General features: G+C 42.3%; 1 protein-coding gene across 7 annotated transcripts in view; it reads left to right on the top strand.

Moving 5' to 3' along the window:
• LOC121278899 (vacuolar protein sorting-associated protein 13B-like) overlaps positions 1-20,635 on the top strand; it is a 1,102,197-nt gene that overhangs the window by 690,848 nt on the left and 390,714 nt on the right. For all 7 annotated transcript variants that reach the window (XR_005943292.1, XM_041189400.1, XM_041189399.1 and 4 more), the window contains one exon: positions 15,154-15,374. Coding sequence is in view for 6 of the 7 variants with exons in the window: in XM_041189400.1 (XP_041045334.1) it covers positions 15,154-15,374 (221 nt within the window). In the remaining variant the exon portion in view is untranslated. The remainder of the gene's footprint in view (positions 1-15,153; positions 15,375-20,635) is intronic.

The raw sequence follows: 20,635 nt of genomic DNA, 5'->3' as shown, positions 1-20,635 counted from the left end.
CCTCCATCTATCACTGACCCTCTATCCAGCTGTACCTCCATCACCCTCAATCAGCTTATATTTCACCTCATTTCTATTTTTTCTTTGTTCTGATGAAGAGTCATTCGGACTCAAAATGTTAACCGTATTCGTGTCTGCAGATGCTGTCAGACCTGCTGAGTTTTTCCAGCTATTTTTGTTTTTGTGTGTGCAATAATAACAATGTCAGGGGAAGCAACATCTTTATAGTGTATGAGAAGACAGTGCTGATTGGTTTGCTAATGGTCTCTGGTAGAGGCATTGCTATGCAGAATGCACCAGTTAATGGTGATTGACTGGTATTCTTGCGATTGTCCTGATGAGTGCTAGACGAAAAGCTTGGACACTGTATCTTTTTTCAGCAATACTCGAGTTAGATTCTCTCTTGTTGGAGATGGTCATTGTTTGGCGTGAATGTCACTTGCCACTTGTTAGCCCAAGCCTGGATATTGTCCTTGTCTTGCTGCTTCAGTATCTGAGGAATCGCGAATGTGTTGAAGGTTGTGCAATCATCAGTGAACATCCCCAATTGTGACCTTATGATGGAAGGAAGGATCAGTGAAGCAGCTGAATAAGGTTGGGCCTAGGACACTTCCTTGAGGAACTCTTGCAGTGGCCTGAAACTGAGCTGATTGACCTCCAACAACCACAACCATCTTCCTTTGTGCTAGGTATGACTCCAAATGGCAGATAGTTTTCCCCCTGATTCCCATTGACTCCAGTTTTGCTAGGGCTCCTTGATGCCACACTCAGTGAAATGCTGAAATAAACACAGAAAATGCTGGAAAATCTCAGCAGTCTAGAAGCATCTGTGGAGAGAGAAGCAGAGTTAATGTTTCGAGTCCATGTGACCCTTCTTCAGAGCTAAACGGAAGTAAAAATGTGATTAAATTTATACTGTTTAAGTGGGATGGAGCAAGTGAAGCTGGATAGAAGGCCAATGATAGGTGGGGGCAAAGAAGAGATTGACAAAGATGTCATGAACAAAAATACAAAGGGATTGTTAATGGTAGTGGTAAGCAGCCTTGATGTCAAGGACAGTCACTCTCATCTCACCTCTGGAGTTCAGCTATTTTGTCCATGTTTTGAACTAAGGCTGTAATGAGGTCGGATGCTGAGTGGCCCTGGCGGAACCCAAACTGAGCGCCAGTAAGTCGGCTATTGCTAAGCTGCTTGATTACACTGTTCCATCACTTTACTGATGATGGGTAGGAGACTGATGGAGTGGTAATTGGACAAGTTAGATTTGTCCTGCTTTTTGTGTACAGGACATAACTGGGTAATTTTCCACATTGCTGGGTAGATGCCTGTGTTGTATCTCTACTGGAACAGCTCGACTAGGGGCATGGCAAGTTCTGAAGATCAAGTTTTCAGTACTATTGCCGAAATGTTGTCAGGGCCCATAGCCTTTGCAGTATCCAGTGCCTTCAGCAGTTTCTTGATATCATGTGGAGTGAATCAAGTTGGCTGAAGACTGGCATCTGTGATGCTGGGGGCCTCCAGAGGAGGCCGAGATGGATCATCCACTCAGCACTTCTGGCTGAAGATTGTTGTGAATGATTCAGCCTTATCTTTTGCACTGATGTGCTGTGCTCCTGCATCACTGAGGATGGGGACATTTGTGCAGCCTTCTCCTCCAGTGAGTTGTTTAATTCATCACCATTCGTGACTGGATGTGGCAGGACTGCAGAGCTTAGTCTGAGCTGTTGGTTGTGGGATCTTTTAGCTACATCTATTGCCTGCTGCTTCCATTGTTTGGCACACAAGTAGTCCTATGTTGTAGCTTCACCAGATTGACACCTCATTTTAGGTATGCCTAGTGCTGCTCCTGGCATGTCTTCTTGCACTCTTTATTGAACTAGAGTTGATTCTCTGGCTTGGCATGGTAGAATTGGGTGGGTGGGGGAATATGCCAGGCAATGAGGCTCCAGATTGCGATTGAGTTCAATCCTGCTGCTGTTGCTGATGGCCCACAGCGCCTCATGGTTGCCCAGTTTTGAATTGCTAGATCTGATGAAACCTATCCCAATCAGCACGATGGTAGTGCCACACAATATGATGGAGGGTTTTCTCAATGTGAAGACAGGACTTTGTCTCCACAAGAACTGTGCAGTGGTCACTCCTACCAATACTGTCATGGACAGGTGCATCTGCGGCAGGCAGGTTGGTGAGGATGACATCAATTATGTGTTTCCCTCTTGTTCGTTCCTTCACCACCTTCTGCTGGCCCAGTTTAGCAGCTATGTCCTTTAGACTCGGCCAGCTCAGTTTGTGGTGGTGCTACAGAGCCATCCTAGGTGATGGGCATTGAAGTACCTTACCCAGAGTAAATTCTGCGCTCTTGCTACCCTCTGTGGTGTTCAACATGGACGAGTACTGATTCATCAGCTGAGTGGTGGGGCGGTATGTGGTAATCAGTGGAGGTTTCCTTGCCCATGTTTAACCTGATGCCATGAGACTTCGTGGCTCCCAGGGAGCTCCCCCACAACTATATACCACTGTGTCCTCACCTCTGCTGGGTCTGACCTGCCAGTGGGACAGGGCATACCCAGGGATGGTAATGGTGGTGTCTGGGACATAGTCATACTCATGGAAAATACCTTACAGATAATGTCAGGCTGTTGCTTGACCAGTCTGAGATAGCTCTCCCAATTTTGGCACTAGCCCTCCAAAATGCAGGGTCGACAGCGCTGAGTTTGCTGTTGTCATTTCCAGTGCCTAGGTCGATGCCAGGTGGTCTGTCCGGTTCTGTTCCTTTTAACAGATTGATACAACTGTGAGTGACTTGCTAGACCACATCAGAGGGCAGTTAAGAGTCAATGACATTGCTGTGGGTCTGGAGTCACATGTAGGATGGTAGATTTCCTTCCCTAAAGGGCACTAGTGAGCCAGATGGGTTTTTGCAACAATCAACATGGTTTCATGGTCATCATTAGACTTCTAATTCCAGATTCTTAATGAATTCAAATTCCATCATCTGCTGTGGTAGGATTCAAATCCCAGTCCCCAGAGCATTACCCATGGTCTCTGGATTACTTGTCCAGCGACAACACCATTACACGACGACCACCACCCCCTTTGCATCTCCTCAGATATGGAAGCAGGTCGTAGCTGCATATGGCAAGATCTGGACAACATTCGGGACATGGCTGATTAGTGGCAAGTCAGGTTCATGTCATACAAGTGCCAATCAATGACCATTTCCAACAAGAAAGAATGTAACTGTCCTCCCTTAACATTCAATGGCATTACCATTCTTGAATTCCCCACCATCCACATCCTGGGGGTTACTGTTGACCAGAAACTGAAATGGGCCAGGCCTTTGAATTCTGCATCAAGTAACTCACCTCCTGACTTGGAAATATATCATCGTTCCTTCACTGTCGCTGAGTCAAATCCTGGAACTCCCTTCCTAACAGCATTGTGGGTGTACCTACACCACATGGACTGCAGCGGTTCAAGAAGGCAGCTCACCGCCACCACCTCACGGGCAACTAGGGATGGGCAATAAATACGAAGCCCAAATCCCATGAATGAATTAAAAAAAAAATCAAAACAGTTTGAAATGTTTATTTAGCTTGCCATGATATAAATATTGAACTTATGAGAAAAAATCTTTAAGGGCTTTTCTTTTGGTTTACCAAAGACAGGTAAAATGCAACTTAATTAACATGTCCCAAGATGATTGTGACGTATCTTGTCTCCCCCAAATCATTTTGTGATTTAATTCCTTTTCTCTGTTGGAAATTAATTGCAGATTATAGATTTAATTGGCCCCAAAACCAAAAAAATGTGAAATAATACTTCAAAGGAGCTGGTTAAAAACAAACATGCTAATGTTCTGTCTTTAATCACACCATTAAGAATAATTCTCTGGAAATTGTGTTGTGTTTGTGCTCAATGAATACTGTGCGAAGCAAGGCTGGGTAACTGTAAATCTGTACTTTATGCTGTCTTCTTTATTCCATCTTCTAAATTTTGTGTAACTTTTGAGTCTTCACGTCTATATTGCACAATCATTTCTTGTTGTTAATATAGGAACAGGAGTAGACCATTCAGCCTCTCAAGCCTGTTTCCCCATTCGACTAGTTCATGGCTTATCTGTACCTTAACTCCATTTACCTACCTTGGCTCCAACGTATAAGATCCTGAGGGTCTTGACAGGGTGGATGTGGAAAGAATGTTTCCTCTTGTGGGCGAATCTGGAACTAGAGGTCACTGTTTGAAAATAAGGGGTCACCCATTTATAACAGAGATGAGGTGAAATTTTTCCTCTGAGGATCGTGAGCCTTTGGGACTCTCTTTCTTAAAAGGTGGCAGAAGCAAAGTCTTTGAATATTTTTAAGGCAGAGATAGTTAGCTTCTTTATAAGCAAAGGGGCGAAAGGTTATTGGGGATAGGCGGGAATGTGGAGTTGAGATTACAGACACATCAGCCATAATCTTATTAATTATGCCATAAGCTTTTCTTGGACACGAACGCAAGTTCTGTCGAAGGGTCATGAGGACTCGAAACATCAACTCTTTTCTTCTCCGCCGATGCTGCCAGACCTGCTGAGTTTTTCCAGGTAATTCTGTTTTTGATTTTAAAAGACCCAGACAAAAAAACATGATACCCTGACAATCTAATTCAATGTGAGTTTCCTTAACTTCAGTATTTTGTAGACAGCAGCTTGAGGCTTAGAGGCTGAAGGTTTTTCACACTTTTTATATCTTATCATAGCTAGGTGTAATATTTCACTCCCTCTCTTTGAATCCAAACTAGTCTGGTTTATTTAAAATGTAAATGTCCCCTTTATCTCTTACATTTTAAACTTCCCCCAAGTTTACCTACTTAACATTTCAAACCCAGCTTATCTTTGTCACATCAAAGCCTCCAGACCAGCTGCCTTTAATCCAACTAAGTCTCTCCCTCTCTCTCACGCATGCGCGCGCACACACACACACACACACACACACGCACAAACACACATACACATGCATGCATTCACACACACGCATGCACACACGCTACTATTGTACAATAAATTCCAATAATATTATTATGACAGGTGCTGTGGATACTCTGCGTGTCTGGGTCACTGGGAGCTGCCAGGTTGGCAGTGAGGCACTGGCTGAAAATGGCTCTCAGGGTCCTTGAGTGCGTCAGTGTTGATTTTCATGCGGCATTGTTTCTGTTGCCATCGCTGCTTTGGGGCTCCATTGATGTTGATGACAGCAAATTAGGCGGTGGTCCACCCAGCAGTCATGGCTGCTGTCATGGCGTGGGTGATATGCATGCCCTTGTGGTCCCTTGGTCCCTCGGTTGAACAATGGCACATTCGAGCAGGTGCCAGTGCTTGGAGCGAGGGTGTTGCCATGAGGCCTTGTACTTGTCTCTCTGATGGAACAAGGCATTGGTTATGACAAGGTTGTGTTCTAGGCATTTTGTTAGGAGCAGGGTACTGTTGGTGTTGGGTTTCCCTACCTCCTCTCTGCATATTACATCTCCCCAAGGTCTATGTTCTTCCCAACTCTGGCGTTGAAATAGCCAAGGAGGATCAGCTTATTGCCCACTGGGACTCAGGCCAAGGATTGTTGAGGCTGGAGTAAAATTCCTCTTTGGACTGGTCTGTAGAATCAAGTGTTGGGGCGTATGTGCTGAGTGCACTGGTTCTGGTCTAAGGTGAGCTCGTGTATCCTGCAAGAGGTGTCTTTGAGACGGCCAGCTAGTTCGTTTCAAATGGCGAAGCCAACCCCGTGGAGGTTCTACTGGTTTACCTTTCCAGAAGAAGGTGTAACCACCAGCTTGTTTCTTGAGCTGGCCTTTCCCTGCCCGCTGGGCCTCACCTAAGGACAGCGTTGTCAATGTTGGACAATAATAGCAGTATGCCGTTCTGGTCTGTTGCTGTTGGGGTTGTCCATGAGGGTCCTTATGTTCCAGGTCCCGAACTCCATTTTAAGGGGGTGGAAAATGCTTGTGCATGAGATCTTTTAACATGGGGTGACCGTTGCACACCAGCTACTACACAGGCTTGATGAAGCAAAGCCTTGATCTAGTGGCAAGGGGCTCCGAGACGACGGGAGACCAGGCTCCACCATGGGCATGGGACATATAGACGCACATACTCCTACTGTTTTTTTCTCCTTCCCACAGTACCTCTTTCCCTGGGATTCATAAAGAGCAGTGGCGGCCTCACGATCCTGCTGTCGGCCTGTGTGGTGCCGCTCCGGGCAGTAACTACCAGGTAGTGATTCCTGCCCCTGGGTCCTCAGGATGGCAATTGAAATGTTGCAGACCTGAAGGATTCTCTTTTGGTTCACTGGAGACAATGGAAGTTGGAATTTCTTGGCTGTTTCATATGAAATTGTGGCTGAGCTCTCAGTCTCCATCTCACTCCAGCGCAGTCGCCTGTCTCCTCGCGCATCCCAGTCGCTGCACCAACCGTTATTGCCCTGGTCCCGCTGCTCCGGCTGCTCCTCTGGCCATTCCCAGAGCTGGTCCCACGTGTGTGACTAAATAAATTTAACTAAAAACCATAGGTAACAATGGCAGGACAGGTGTTATGTTGCAGCTGTGGAATGTGGGTCTTCTGGATTCCAAGGTGATCCAGGACAAACACGTCTGCAGAAAATGTAAGCAGCTAGGAACATAGGAACAGGAGAAGGACATTCAGCCCGTCGAGCCTGCTCCACCATTCAATATGATCGTGGCTGATCAAACACTTCAATGCCTTTTCCCACACTATCCCCATAAACCTTGATATTATTGTTAATCAAAAATCTATCAATTTCTACCTTAAACATACTCAATGACTGAGCTTCCACGGCCCTCTGGGTTAAGAATTCTAAAGATGCACAACCTTCTGAGTAAAGAAATTTCTCCTCATCTCAGTCCTAAGTGGCTTCTCCCTTATTTTGAAATTGTGTCCCTGGTTCTGGACTCCCCAACCAGGGGAAACACCTAACCTGCATCTACTCTGTTTACTCCTTTAAGTATTTTGTAGGTTTCAATGAGATCACCTCTCTTTCTTCAGAACTCTAGAGAATACAGGCCCAGTTTGCCCAATCTCTCTTCATAAGAAAGTCCCTCCATCCCTAGAACAAGTCTGATGAATCTTCATTGCACTCCCACTGTGGCAATAATATCCTTCCTGAGTTAAGAGGACAAAAATTGCACACAGTATTCTAGATGCGGTCTAGCCAAGCTTCTATACAATTGAAGCAAGACTTCACTACTCCTTTACTCAGATCCTCTTGCGATAAAGGCTAACATTCCATTAGTCTTCCTAATTGCCTGCTGCACCGGCATGTTAGCTTTCAGTGACTTATGGACAAGATCACCCAGGTCCCTTAGTACATCTACACTTTCTAATCTCTTATCATTTGGGAAAAACTCTGTATGTCTGTTCCTTCTACCAAAGTGGATAACCTCACTTTTTCCACATTATATTCCATCTGCCATGTTCTTGCCCACTCAATAAGTCTGTCCAAATCCTCCTGTAGCTGCTTTACATCTTCCTCACAACACACATTCCTGCCTAGTTTTGTATTATCCGCGAACTTTGAAATATTACATTTGGTCCCCACATCCAAATCATTGATATATATTGTAAACAGCTGGTGCCCAAGTACTGATCCTTGCGGTACCCCACTAGTCACAGCCTGCCAGCGTGAGAATGACCCGTTTATTCCTACTCTCTGTTTTCTGGCTGTTAGCCAATCCTTAATTCATGTCAGTATATTGCTTCCTATCCCATGTGAATTTATTTTGCTAATCAACCTCCTGTGGGGGACTTTATCAAAAGCCTTCTGAAAATCCAAGTATACTACGTCCATTGACTCTTTTATCAATTTTATTAGCTGGAGGATTAGGATTATTGATTATTGATCTGGAAGCCAAACTACAGACACTGTGCAACAGAAGGGTGAGAGGAGGAATACCTGGACACTTTGTTCCAGAAGACGGTCACATCTCTTAGAATAAGGGCATCTGTTTTGGTCAGTGGTGAGGAATAGGAGGATGTGGCCCTGAGTGAGTCAGGGGCAAAGGGACCAAGCAGACAGTTGTAGCAGAGCCTCAGACTTTGCAATTGTTAAACAGGTTTGAGATGATTGCTACCTGAATGTGAGGTCGGCAGGGTAGATGAGAAGACTAACCATGACTAACCGCTGGGGCAGTCTACACCCGAACCAGTGTTCTTGCAAACTGCATAACTGGGAAAGTAGAGAGGATTTTAAACTAAATAATTGGGGCAAGGAATCAAATGTGGGCAGAGATATGGTAAGAGAGGAAAGTATTAATATGGGAAATGATAGACAGACCATGACAGGAAGGGACAGAGTGTACAAGTGTCATGTTAAATCAACAGATAAGGCTAGAGGTTACAAAAATTATAAAGGGACAAAACTTAATGCGCTGTATCTGAATGCACATTACAGCCGAAACAAAACAGAGGAACAGATGGAGCAAATAGAAATAAATAAGTACAAATTAATCGGTACAACAGAGACATGGCTGCAGGGTAGCATAGATTGGGATTTGAATGTTGAAGGGCATGTGATTTTTAGAAAGGATAGGAAGTTAGGAAAAGTTGGAGGATTGCTCTATTAATTGAAGACGATATTAGCACAATAGAGAGGGGTGACCTAAGTTCAGGAAACCAGGATATAAGAAGCGGTTTGGGTAGAAATGAAGAATGATAAAGGCAGAAAGTCACTTGTGCGAGAGGTATACACGCCCCCTAACAGTAAACACATGATAGGATGGGGTATCAAAGGAGAAATAGTGAGAGCTTGTCAGAAAGGTACAGAGATTATCATGGGGGTTTTTAATCTATATATAGATTGGAATAATCAGAAGGGCAAAGGTAGCGTAGATGACGAACTCATAGAATGTTTGCTGAATAATTCTTATATCAGCACATTCTGGAGCCAACCAGAGAGCAGGCTATACTAAACCTGATATTGTGCAATGAGATAAGATTAATTAATGACCTCATAGAGAAGGCGCCCCTAGGGAGCAGTGATCATAAAATGATTCAATTTTATGTTCAGCTTGAGGGAGAGAAGACTGGGTCTGAGACTGGTATTTGAAACTTAAATAAGGCCAATTATGAGGACATGAAAGCAGAGCTAGTAAAAATGAACTGGCAATTTATGTTAAGCAATAGATCAATAGAGATGCAGTGGCAGACATTTAAGGAGATACAGAATACACATTCCAACAAGAACTAAAAATTCCAAGGGAAGGACCGACCATTTGTGGTTAACCAAAAAAAGTTAAAGATTGTATCAAACTTAAAGAAAAAGCATATAATTGCACAAAGATGGGTGGCAGGTCAGAAGAGTGGACAGACTATAAAAAAAAGCAAAAAATGATTAAAAGATTAATAAGGAGTGAAAAGTTGGAGTATGAGAGAAAGCTAACCAGCAATGTAAAGACAGAGTAAGAGTTTCTGTAGATATTTAAGAAAGAAAAAAGTTAACCGTGAGCGTTAGTCTACAGAAAGTGTGTCTAGGAAATTAATAATGGAAAATAAGGAGATGGCAGATGAATTGAACCAGTATTTTGCATCGGCCTTCACGATAGAGGATTCAAGTAACATCCCAGGAAAAGCTGTAAACCAGGAATTGGAAGGGAAGGAGGAACTTAGGAAAATTACAATGGCCAGTGAAGTGGTACTTAGTAATTTACTGGAGCTGCAGGCTGACAAGTCTGATGGGTTTCACCCTAGGGTCTAGTGAGATAGCTGTTGATGCGTTGGTTTTAATTTCCCAAAATTCACCAGATTCAGGGAAGGTTCCAGTTGATTGGAAAATAGCTACTGTAACTCCTTTATTCAGAAAAGGAGAGAGACAGAAAGCAGCAAACTATAGGCCTGTCAGCTTAACATCTGCCAGGGGAAATGTTAGAAGCTATTTTAAAGGACTTTATAATCGGGCATTCAAAGTAATCAGACAAAATCAACATAGTTTTGTGGAAGGGAAATCATGTTTAACGAATATATTTGAGTTCTTTGAAGAGGTAACTGGTGCTGTGGATAAAGGGGAACCAGTGGATGCACTGTACTTAGATTTTCAGAAGACATTTGATAAGGTACCTCATCAAAGGTTAATGTGGAAAATACAAGCTCATGGTGTAAGGGGTAACATATTGGCATAGATAGAAGATTGGCTAGCTAACAGGAAACAGAGAGTAGGCATAAATGGGTCTTTTTCTGACTGGCAGGAGGTGACAACTGGTGTGCCACAGGGATCTCTGCTGGGACCTCAACTCTACAATTTGTATAAATGATTTAGATGATGGTATAGTTGCTAAATTTGCTGATGACACAAATAGGAATGTAAGTTGTGAAGAAGACATAAGGCTACAGAAGAATCTAGATAGGTTAGGTGAGTGGGCAAAGATCTGGCAAATGGAGTATAATGTCGGAAAATATGCGGTTGTCCATTTTGGCAGGAAGAATAAAATAGAAGCATATTATCTAAATGGTGAGAGATTGCAGAACTCTGAGACACAGAGGGATCTGGATTTCCTAGTGCATGAATCGCAAAAGGCTACTATACAGGAGCTGCAAGTAATTAGCAAAGCTAATGGAATGTTATCATTTATTGCAAGAGGAATTGCATTCAAGAGTAGAGAGGTTATGCTTCACTTATACAGGATTTTGGTGAGACCACATCTGGAGTACTGTGCAATATTGGTCTCCTCATTTATGGAAAGATGCAAATGCATTCGTAGCAGTTCAGAGCAGGTTTACTAATTTTAATGCCTGAAATGGGTGCATTGTCTTATGAGGAAAGTCTAGACAGGCTAGGCTTGTATTTGCTGGAGTTTAGAAGAGTAAGAAGGGAATTGATTGAAATACATAAATCCTGCGGGGACTTGACAGGGTGGATGTGGAAAGGATGTTTCCTCTTGAGCGAGAATCTAGAACTGGGGGTCACTGTCTAAAAATATAACATTTAAGTCAGAGATGAGGAAAGTTATTTCTCTCAGAGGGTTGTGAGACTTTGGATCTCTCTTCCTCAAAAGGCGGTTGAGACAGTCTTTGAATATCTTTAAGGCAGAAGTAGTTAGATTCTTGATAAGCAAGGGGGGTGAATGGTTATCGGGCTTAAGCAGGAACGTGAAGTTTAGGTTAAAATTATATCAGCCATGATCTTATTGAATTGCAGAGCAGGCCTGAGTGACCTACTCCTGCTCCTAATTCTTAATTCGTATGTTCGTACCTTCGTGTGTAACTTTTTGGAGGAAGAGAGTGCCAGATTTTCACATAAAGGCAGGGTTATGGGATAGTAATTAGGAATACTGTGTTTCTTCCTGCCCTTTCTCTCAATACTGAAGCTTATTGGATTCGAAATTGGCTGTGTGGGAGAAGACAGAGAGTGGTAGTGGATGATTGCTTCTCAGACTGGAGGTCTGTGACTAGTGGTGTGCCTCAAGGATCTGTGCTGGGACCATTGTTGTTTGTTGTCTATATCAATGATTTGGATGATAATGTGGTGAACTGGATCAGCAAGTTTGCTGATGACACTAAGATTGGAGGAGTTGTGGACAGCGAGGAAGGCTTTCAAAGCTTGCAGAGGGATCTGGACCAGCTGGAAAAATGGGCCAGAAAATGGCAGATGGAATTTAATGCGGAAAAGTGTGAGGTGTTGTATTTTGGAAGGTCAAACCAAGTTAGGACATACACAGTAAATGGTAGAGCACTGAGGAGTGCGGAGGAACAAAGGGATCTGGGAGTTCAGATACATAATTCCCTGAAAGTGGCATCACAGGTAAACAGGGTTGTAAAGAAAGCTTTTGGCATACTGGCCTTCATAAATCAAAGTATTGAGTATAGGAGTTGGGATGTTATGGTGAGGTTGTATAAGACACTGGTGAGGCCAACTTCGGAGTATGTGTGCAGTTCTGGTCGCCTAATTACAGGAAGGATATCAGTAAGATTGAGAGAGTGCAGAGAAGATTTACTAGGATGTTGCCAGGTCTTCAGGAGTTGAGTTACAGGGAAAGATTAAACAGCTTAGGACTTTATTCTTTGGAGCATAGAAGGATGAGGGGAGACTTGATAGAAGTTTACAAAATTATGAGGGGTATAGACAGAGTAAATGTGAGTAGGCTCTTTCCACATAGATTAGGAGAGATAAACACGCGAGGTCATGGCTTTAGGGTGAAAGGGGAAAGGTTTAGGGGGAACATTAGGGGGAACTTCTTCACTCAGAGAGTGGTGAGAGTGTGGAACGAGCTACCATTTGACATGGTAAATGCGGGCTCACTCTTAAGTTTTAAGAATAAATTGGATAGATACATGGATGGGAGAGGTCTGGAGGGTTATGGACTAGGTGCAGGTCAGTGGGACTAGTGGAATAATATTTTGGCACAGACTAGAAGGGCCAAATGGCCTGTTTTCTGTGCTGTAGTGTTCTATGGTTCTTATTGTGACTGATGCCCATACTGGCCAAAAAGTAGGAGGAGGAACATGTACTGATTTTTATTTCTTAACCTTCTTCACCTCTTCGACTTTCTCTTTTAGCCTAAGACATCTTCAAATCCTATCTCTTCAAAGGCTTTGTTCACCCCTAATATTTCCTCCATTGGCTTCCTATCTACTCTTTTTCCTTAAAAGTCTGTTCAGCAACTTGGGATGTTTCTGTATATTAAAGTCTTGTATAAATAAAAACTGTTGTTCTCTCATCGCTTTCTAAGTGCTGACTATAGTTTGACTCTTCTTAGCTTAAATTAGTGAAATTTCCACATACTTAACATTCTTGGATGTAGTCAAACCTGTTCAACCCTTTGGCAGCTTTGATTTCAATTGGCGCATTAACTTTTAAAACAAAAATGTGTTTGTGGTAAATTTTGTCCTTATTAGGACAAAATAAGGAACTGCGCAATGTTCTAACACTTGATGACATCTTAGATGTGCTCATAGGTATTTCTTTAGCTAAATTAAATCTTCTAACATTAGACATCTGTAGCTACAGCCTGGCTGGAGGACTGGACTGATACTACCTTTACCCCCTTCCGAAGAAAGGTGATCTGAAACAGTGTGAAAATGATAGAATAGTTGCTTTGATCTCCCACACTCATGAAATCTTGCTCAGGATCATCCTGGAGAGAATCTGGATAAAGATAGAGAGTGAGATTGCTGATGATCAAGTTGGATTTCAAAGTGGAAGATAAACCAAAGGTCACGTCACTAATCTTAGAATCAATTGCGCAAAGTCCAAGAACATTAGCCAGCCAATTTGAATGCTTCATTGATTTTGAGAAGGCATTTGATTCGGTCTCACACGAGAAACTCTGGTTGACAATGTTAGACATGGGATACCCACCACATTTAATCATCTTGCTAGCCAAGCTTTAATAAGCTAGTTAATGAGTGTTTGGCCCCCCTCTAGGAAAGGTTCAGAGTCAAAAATGGTGTTAGACAGGTCTTCTCATCATATTTATTCAACATTCGAGCAGAAATGGTTGAGGGAGACGCTTGATGGATGCACAGGTGGTATACCGATTGGCGGGTGGAGAGTTTTGAATCTTTGATATGCTGATGACATTATTCTGCACACTAACTCATTGGAGGAGCTACAGGAGTTGGTGGACTGTCTTGATTAAGTTAAATGGAAACAGTCTCCTGATCAATGTTGACACGACAAAGGTAATAGGGATGAGTGGAAAGACTTAGAGAATTCTGATTAATGGAGTTCAGTTTGAACAGGTTGATACCTTCCACTATCTTGGGTCACTCATAATAATAGAATAGAATCTGTTATAAAGGATATGATAATAGGACACTTAGAAAATATCATTAGGATTAGATAATATCAACGTGGATTTGTGAAAAGGAAATCATGATTGACGAACCTACTGGAGTTTTTTTGAGGATGTAACTAGCAGAATAGGTAAGGGAGAGCCAGTGGATGTGGTGAGAATTGGTTAGTAGACAGGAAACAGAATAGGAATGAATGGGTCTTTTTCAGAGTGGCAGGCAGTGACCAGTGGGATATTGCAGGTATCAGTGCTTGGACCGCAGCTATTCACAATAACTATCAATGATTTTGATGAGGGAACCAAATGTAACTTTTCCAGGTTTGCTGACGACACGAAACTTGGTGGGAATGTGAGCAAGGAGGAGGATGTTAAGAGGCTTCCAGGCGATTTAGACAGGTTGAGTGAGTGGGCAAATACATGGCAGATGCAGTATAATGTGGATAAGTGTGAAGTTATCCACTTCAGTAGGAAAAACAGAATGGCAGAACAATATTTAAATGGTGATAGATTGGGAAATGTTGTTGTACAAAGGGACCTGAGTATCCTTGTACACCAATCAATGGAAACAAGCATGCAGGTCCTTTCCCTCTTCAGCCCTCCTCCCTTCCCCCCTTCCGTTTTTTCTTCCTTCCCTGCTTTCCCCCCTTCTCCACCTTTGCCCTTACCCCATCCTTCCCTTCGCCCCCATCCTTCCCTTCGCCCCCATCCTCCCTTCCCTTCTTTCTTTGTTTCTTTCCTTACCCCACCCTCTCCCTCCCTTTCACCTTCTCCTCCCCTCCTCCACCACCACCCGCCCTGAGCTATTCCAAGAGCAGACTGTTACACTGTGGTGTGGCAGGACATGTTTTGGGGTTGTGGTTCCCCCATGTTGTAATTTTCCTCTCTGATCTCTCATTTTGGAGAGTGTCAAGTCGAGCTTAAGTCAAATACAGAGCAGGAGGATCTAAGGAGGTTGTGTCTAGATGCACTCTCAAATCTTCTACGGTGGTTTCAGACATCATTGTCACAGATTTGGAAACATATTGCTCATCAGCCAATAATAAGTTACGTGAAAAAATAAAGAAATCTTAGGAGATGAAAGTATGTGACTTATTTAAGAGGAAAGCAGCACAGTCATCTTAGAATTACACAGGAAAGAAGGCTATTGTGCCTATGTCAGCTCTTTGAAAGAGATGTTGAACAGATAATTTGGAATAATGAATGTTTTTCTTGTACATTTTTAACTGTGACCTATGTTACTATTGCTGGGTTTAAGATTATATCTGTTTGCTCTACATTGTTGTACCAATAATCTGGGGATGGTGGGGGTGGGGGGGGTGCAAGATTTGTTGAAATGGTTACTTAATAGATCAAGATTTTTATTTCCTCTTATTTTATCAGGTGATGCTTTCCCTTGGACTATCAGTCTCAGCCAGTTCAGTGTGTATACTTTACTCGGGCAGCTGAAGGCCTGTAACCTCGTGGAACCCTTGGGCTGTACTTCGACTCTGGCCATCACTTCACACAAGCTGCAAACCTCCGGCCCCGAAACCAGACACTCATTTGTCGTCTGTCTCCACGTGGACCTGGAGTCTCTGGAGATGAAATGCTCAAACCCTCAGGTTGGTGTTGGCTCAGCTAATTGATTTATTGTGGGGAAAATAAGAAAAGACTTTCTTTAAGTTAGTTTGTCCTGTACTTTATAGGAGAATCCTTATTCCATTAAACGTCTTAGCTCTCTCTTTTGAGTTTGGTGACCAAGATCGGGGAGAAAGATTAGTTTACCGCTTTGATGTGCTCTCAAGTTTTTTGTAATTTAGACTCTTCCAAAAAAAATTTAGTAACTGCAGTCTAAAGTGCATCTTAAAACTGATGGAGTAAAATCAGTTGCAGATGTGCAGTTTCGAAAAGTATTATGTAGCAGAATTAATGTGCAGCAGCTTTGAAAGTGTCCACTGGAGCTGCTTGTTCAAGAGTTTATCATAACTTCACACAATATGTTTATAGATGTGGGCTGTAACATTAAAGAGATTTCAGATTTAAATAATACGGACTTAAGTTCCCATTAATCGACTGCATTCCATACAGTGGTGGAAATCTTCTGCCAAACTTGAAATTCTTCATATTTTTGTTATCTCAGGAAAAATCACTTTGCGTTGATTTTAATCGTAAAAGTCTAGAGTTTCGCATACTGCCACCAAATACACTTAATAGTGGTATGTTTTAAATTGTTTCCTAGATTAGTGGAACATATTTAAAAATGATTTCTGAACACCTCTGTTCATTGTGTTTATGGCAAATTTGCTGTGGAAAATTAATTCAGGTGGCAAATGAAGCAATGGACACACGAGGAGAAACTTACCTAGCGAATGGTTAAGATCTAGAATGCACTGCCTGAGAGTGTGGTGGAGGCAGGTTCAACTGAGGCATTCAAGAGAGAATTAGAATACTATCTAACAAGGAAGAATATGCAGGGTTACGGGAGAGGGCTGGGGAATGGCACTCGGTGCATTGCTTATTCAGAGACCTGGCACTGAGACAACAGGCCGCATGGCCGCCTCCTGCACTGTAACAATTCTGTGATTCTGTGACTATGAATAAGAGATTTTAATTTTACTCAGCTGTATTTCCACAATTGAAGTGCAGTTGTTTATATATTCTTAACTTTTTGCTCACAAGTCTTCAGGTAATGTAGTTAATTGAAACTGCTTTTTCAGGTTTTTAACTATTAATATGAGAAAAACTATTGCGGATTCCATTTGTAATATGGAACAAAAACCATGCAATAATATCTAAAATTGCACAGTTTGCTCCTCCAACTCCCTGTCAAAGTTTGAAAAATTGGCTAACATGTAAATTTTCATTTTGTCATTGAAAAATCATCTGTACTGGAATGTAACATCACTCTGCTCTACCAAATCTCTCAGCTTTCGATAAGTTTGGATTTTCATTAGTCCTTGAAGCTTGCTAGAAATTTGAAACGGACACTTATGAATTCAATTGAATTTGCATAGTCTTAGCATTAAATCGTTAACTTCTGAAAAATGGAAACTTTGATAAAATAGAGTATGTTAGAAGTTGTTTCCCTATTGTGCTTGGTATATCTGGTCAAATTACTTTTAAGCAATTCAAATTATGTATGTCAGAATCATTAAAGGTGTGATAATTAAGTTTGGTAGCTATGCTTCTTTTGGATTTAGTGTCTGGAATAGGAAGTTGCTTAATGGAATGTAATTGGACACATTGTGCCAGAATCTGCTGGCAACAGACTAGTGAGTTTTATGCTCACACTGTTAACCAGTATGTAAATAACCTAACAATTTGTGGCAAGGAAGAGATACGATATAAGTTGCAAATCATTACAAGTTGTTGGATGATTTGTGCTGCTTTACCAGGAGCCTCACATAATGAGATCTTGTTGTTAACCTCCCCATGAATTTCAAGATATTGCTGCATATGCCTATTAGTTCCACATTAAACTCACCGCAGAAAGTTAGGTCAGGTATTTTCCAACATAAGGACCTTTTCAGTGACAATGTTCTTGCAATGCCCCTCAAACTCCTCAGTTCAGAAAGCAAACTATAGAAACTGAGGGCTCTCATTCCTATAGGTTGTAGATTGTTGATGGAGATTTTTAAAATTTACAACCAAAAGAATTTCTTTCTTTCTTTCTCTTTCTTTTTCTCACTCCATCCATCTTTCTTTCTCTCTCTATTTTTGTTTCTGTACCTGATTTGATTCTAATTCACACTATTGCTATCTCTGTTCTTCTGCTTCTTTCTTGAATCTTAAATGTAATTGATGAGGAAGATAGACTGCTGTCCAAAATGAACCGTCAACTTTGCACTTCCACCAAATCCTGCAGCAAAAATCTTTAAATCTGAAGGATGAGGAAATCTTTAATAAACAGGGCTTGAAATGAGATACACTCCATCAGGACATTTTGGGTTGATAACCACCTTTCAGAATGATTAAGGGGGAGTAAGATGGAGCAACAAAAATCTCCCTTTCATTTGTCCTTTTTAAGCAGAATAAGTTAGAATAATCTCATTCCAGTGAAGGTCAATCTGTAGTATAGACACAATCAAACTTGTGCTTCAGAACTAGCTGTGCCCTTAGCCAAGCTGTTCCGTAATAGCTACGGCACTGGTATCTACCTGGCAATGTGGAAAACTGCCCAGTTGTGTCCTGTCCACAAAAAGTAGGACAAGACCAACCAGGCCAATAACTGCCCCGTCAGTCTAGTTTCAGTCATCAGAAAAGTGATGGAAGGGGTTGTTGACAGTGCTATCAAGCGGCACTTACTCAGCAATAACCTGCTCATTGACGCTCAGTTTAGGTTTCACCAGGGCCATTCAGCTCTTGGCCTCATTACAGCTTTAGTCCAAACATGGACAAAAGAGCTGAACTCCTGAGGTGAGGTGAGAGTGACTGCCCTTGACATCAAGGCAACATTTGACCGAGTGTGGCATCAAGGAGCCCTAGCAAAACTGGAATCAACAGGAATTAGCGGGAAAACTCTCCATTGTTTGGAGTCATGTCGAGTACAAATAAAGATGTGTCTGTTGAAGGTCAATCATCTCAATCCCAGGACATCATTGCAGGAATTCCACAGAGTAATGTCCTGGGCCCAGCCATCTTCAGCTGCTTCATCAATGACTTTCCCTCTATAAGGTCAGAAGTGGGGATGTTCAGGGATGATTGCACCATGTCCAGGACCATTCATAACTCCTCAGATACTGAAGCTGTCCATGTCCATGGTTGCGGGGGGGGGTTACCATTGACCAGAAACTGAACAGCCATTTAAATACTATGGCTACCGGAGCAGCTCAGAAGCTGGAAATTTTGTGGATAGTAACTCAACTCCTGACTCCAAAGCCTGTCCACCATCTACAAGGCACAAGTCAGGAGTGTAATGGAATACTCTCTGCTTGCCTGGATGAGTACAACCCCACCAGCGCTCGAGGAGCTCGACACCATCCAGGACAAAACAGCCCGCTTGATTGGCGCCCCATGCACCACCTTAAACATCCACCCCCTCCACCACCGACCATGGCAGCAGTGTGTGCCATCTACAAGCTGCACTGCAACAAATCACCAAGGCTCCTTCGACAGCACCTTCCAAACCTTTGACCTTTACCACCTCGAAGGACAAGGGCAACAGACAAGGACACCACCACCTGCAAGTTCCCCTCCCAAGCCTCACACTATTCTGACTTGGAACTATATCGCTGTTCCTTCACTGTCGCTGGGCCAAAATCCTGGAACTCCCTCCCTAACAACACCTTGGGTGTACCAACGTTACAGAAACTGCAGAGGTTCAAGAAGACAGCTCATTGCCACCTTCTCAAGTGGGCAATAAAAATGCTGGCCTAGTCAGCAATGTCTATGTCCCATGAAAGGATTAAAAAAAGAGAATTTATTGGGATACTCTTTCTTTCCAATGAAACTAATTTTGAATCAGGGGTGGCGACAAAGCAAAATTAACAGTAAGAAGATAATGGGAACGAGGAAAACAATGGCAATAAAAAGTGGCAGACTCCCAGGACTAGGTGGTGCCCTTTCCAGGATTTTAAAGGAAATAGGCAAGAACATTGCAAATGTCCTAATTATAATCTGCCAAAATTATTTCAATTTGGGAATAATCCCTTTAAATTTAACAATTATGCAGGTTACTTTGCTATGGAAAGGAACAACCAGGGGATTATGGACCAGTTAGCCTAGTAACAAAAGGGAACCCAGAATTTTTCTGTAGAAGGCATACAAATAGCAAAAAGCTGGTGAGAGAGTAGGAGGTGGGGCCTATTAGGGAGCAAAAAGGGGTAATAAACACATGAAGGCAGAGGCATGGCTGAGTAAGTTAGTAGTTTGCATCTGTCTTTGCCAAGGAACAAGATGCTGCTGGTTGGAAAGTTTAGGAAAAGGGGGCGTTGTCTAAAAATTAGAGCCAGGCCTATCAGGAGTGAATTTAGGAAACAATTCTACATCAAAGGGTGGCAGTAGTTTGAAACTCTCTTCTGCAAACTAATTAATATTCGGTCAATTCATTTTAAATCAATTTTTGTCAATTGAAGGTATGAAGGAATATGGGGCTAACGTGGGTGTATGGAGTTCGGTTGCAGATCAACCATGATGTTATTAAATGGAAGAACAGCTTCAAGGGGCTAAATGCCTTATTCTTGTTCCTATCTGCATGCTCTCTTCTTCCCCCACCCTGACTTTTTGAATTAATGCTCTGGAGGTTAAACTGTTTCAAAGAATGAAGACACCCTGTACTTATAGTAGCTCAATACGTTTAATGCAAATTGCTTAGGGTAAACATTCTGATATTTTCTTCAATTAAAGTTACCAGATTCTACACTGACCTTTCATCCATCCAGGTTGTGTTAGAACCACCCAGCCTGGATTGATAATTAAAACCTTCCATTCAAATTTGAAATAACTCAGTGAGACAACCAAGGTATTATTCAGAAAGTAGAAAAAAATGATCGCGCTCACATAATAGAGCAGTTGCTTTTCTGATGTTGGGGTTGCAGATGTTGTCGGGGCAGAAGTTAAGGCACTTCATTTTACACCTATCTTGAGCTTGAGCTTGAGCTTGAAGTGCCCAGAAAAAGAGTATTCCATGTTCCCAGCACTAGAATCTCTTACCATAGTGAGCGCAAACTTCACAAAGCAACAGAGGTAGAACCTAATGCATTTTGTCCTCTTGCCTCTGGCCCACAACTCAGGTTACACACAAGTATTTTAAAGCTAATAAGTCATAAAACTCTGGGAGATGGGAAGATAATTTAAGTAATTTAGGTCTTGAGCTCCCTCCTCCATCCCCACCCCCTTTCTGTTTCTTCCCCCTTCCTTTTGTTTTTTCCAATAAATTATATAG

Source organism: Carcharodon carcharias, chromosome 6 (genome assembly GCF_017639515.1).
Source record: "Carcharodon carcharias isolate sCarCar2 chromosome 6, sCarCar2.pri, whole genome shotgun sequence".
In the NCBI taxonomy this organism is placed as follows: Eukaryota; Metazoa; Chordata; class Chondrichthyes; order Lamniformes; family Lamnidae; genus Carcharodon; species Carcharodon carcharias.
The sequence above is the reverse complement of the archived record's forward strand: the minus strand, read 5'-3'. Positions and strand labels throughout refer to the sequence as shown.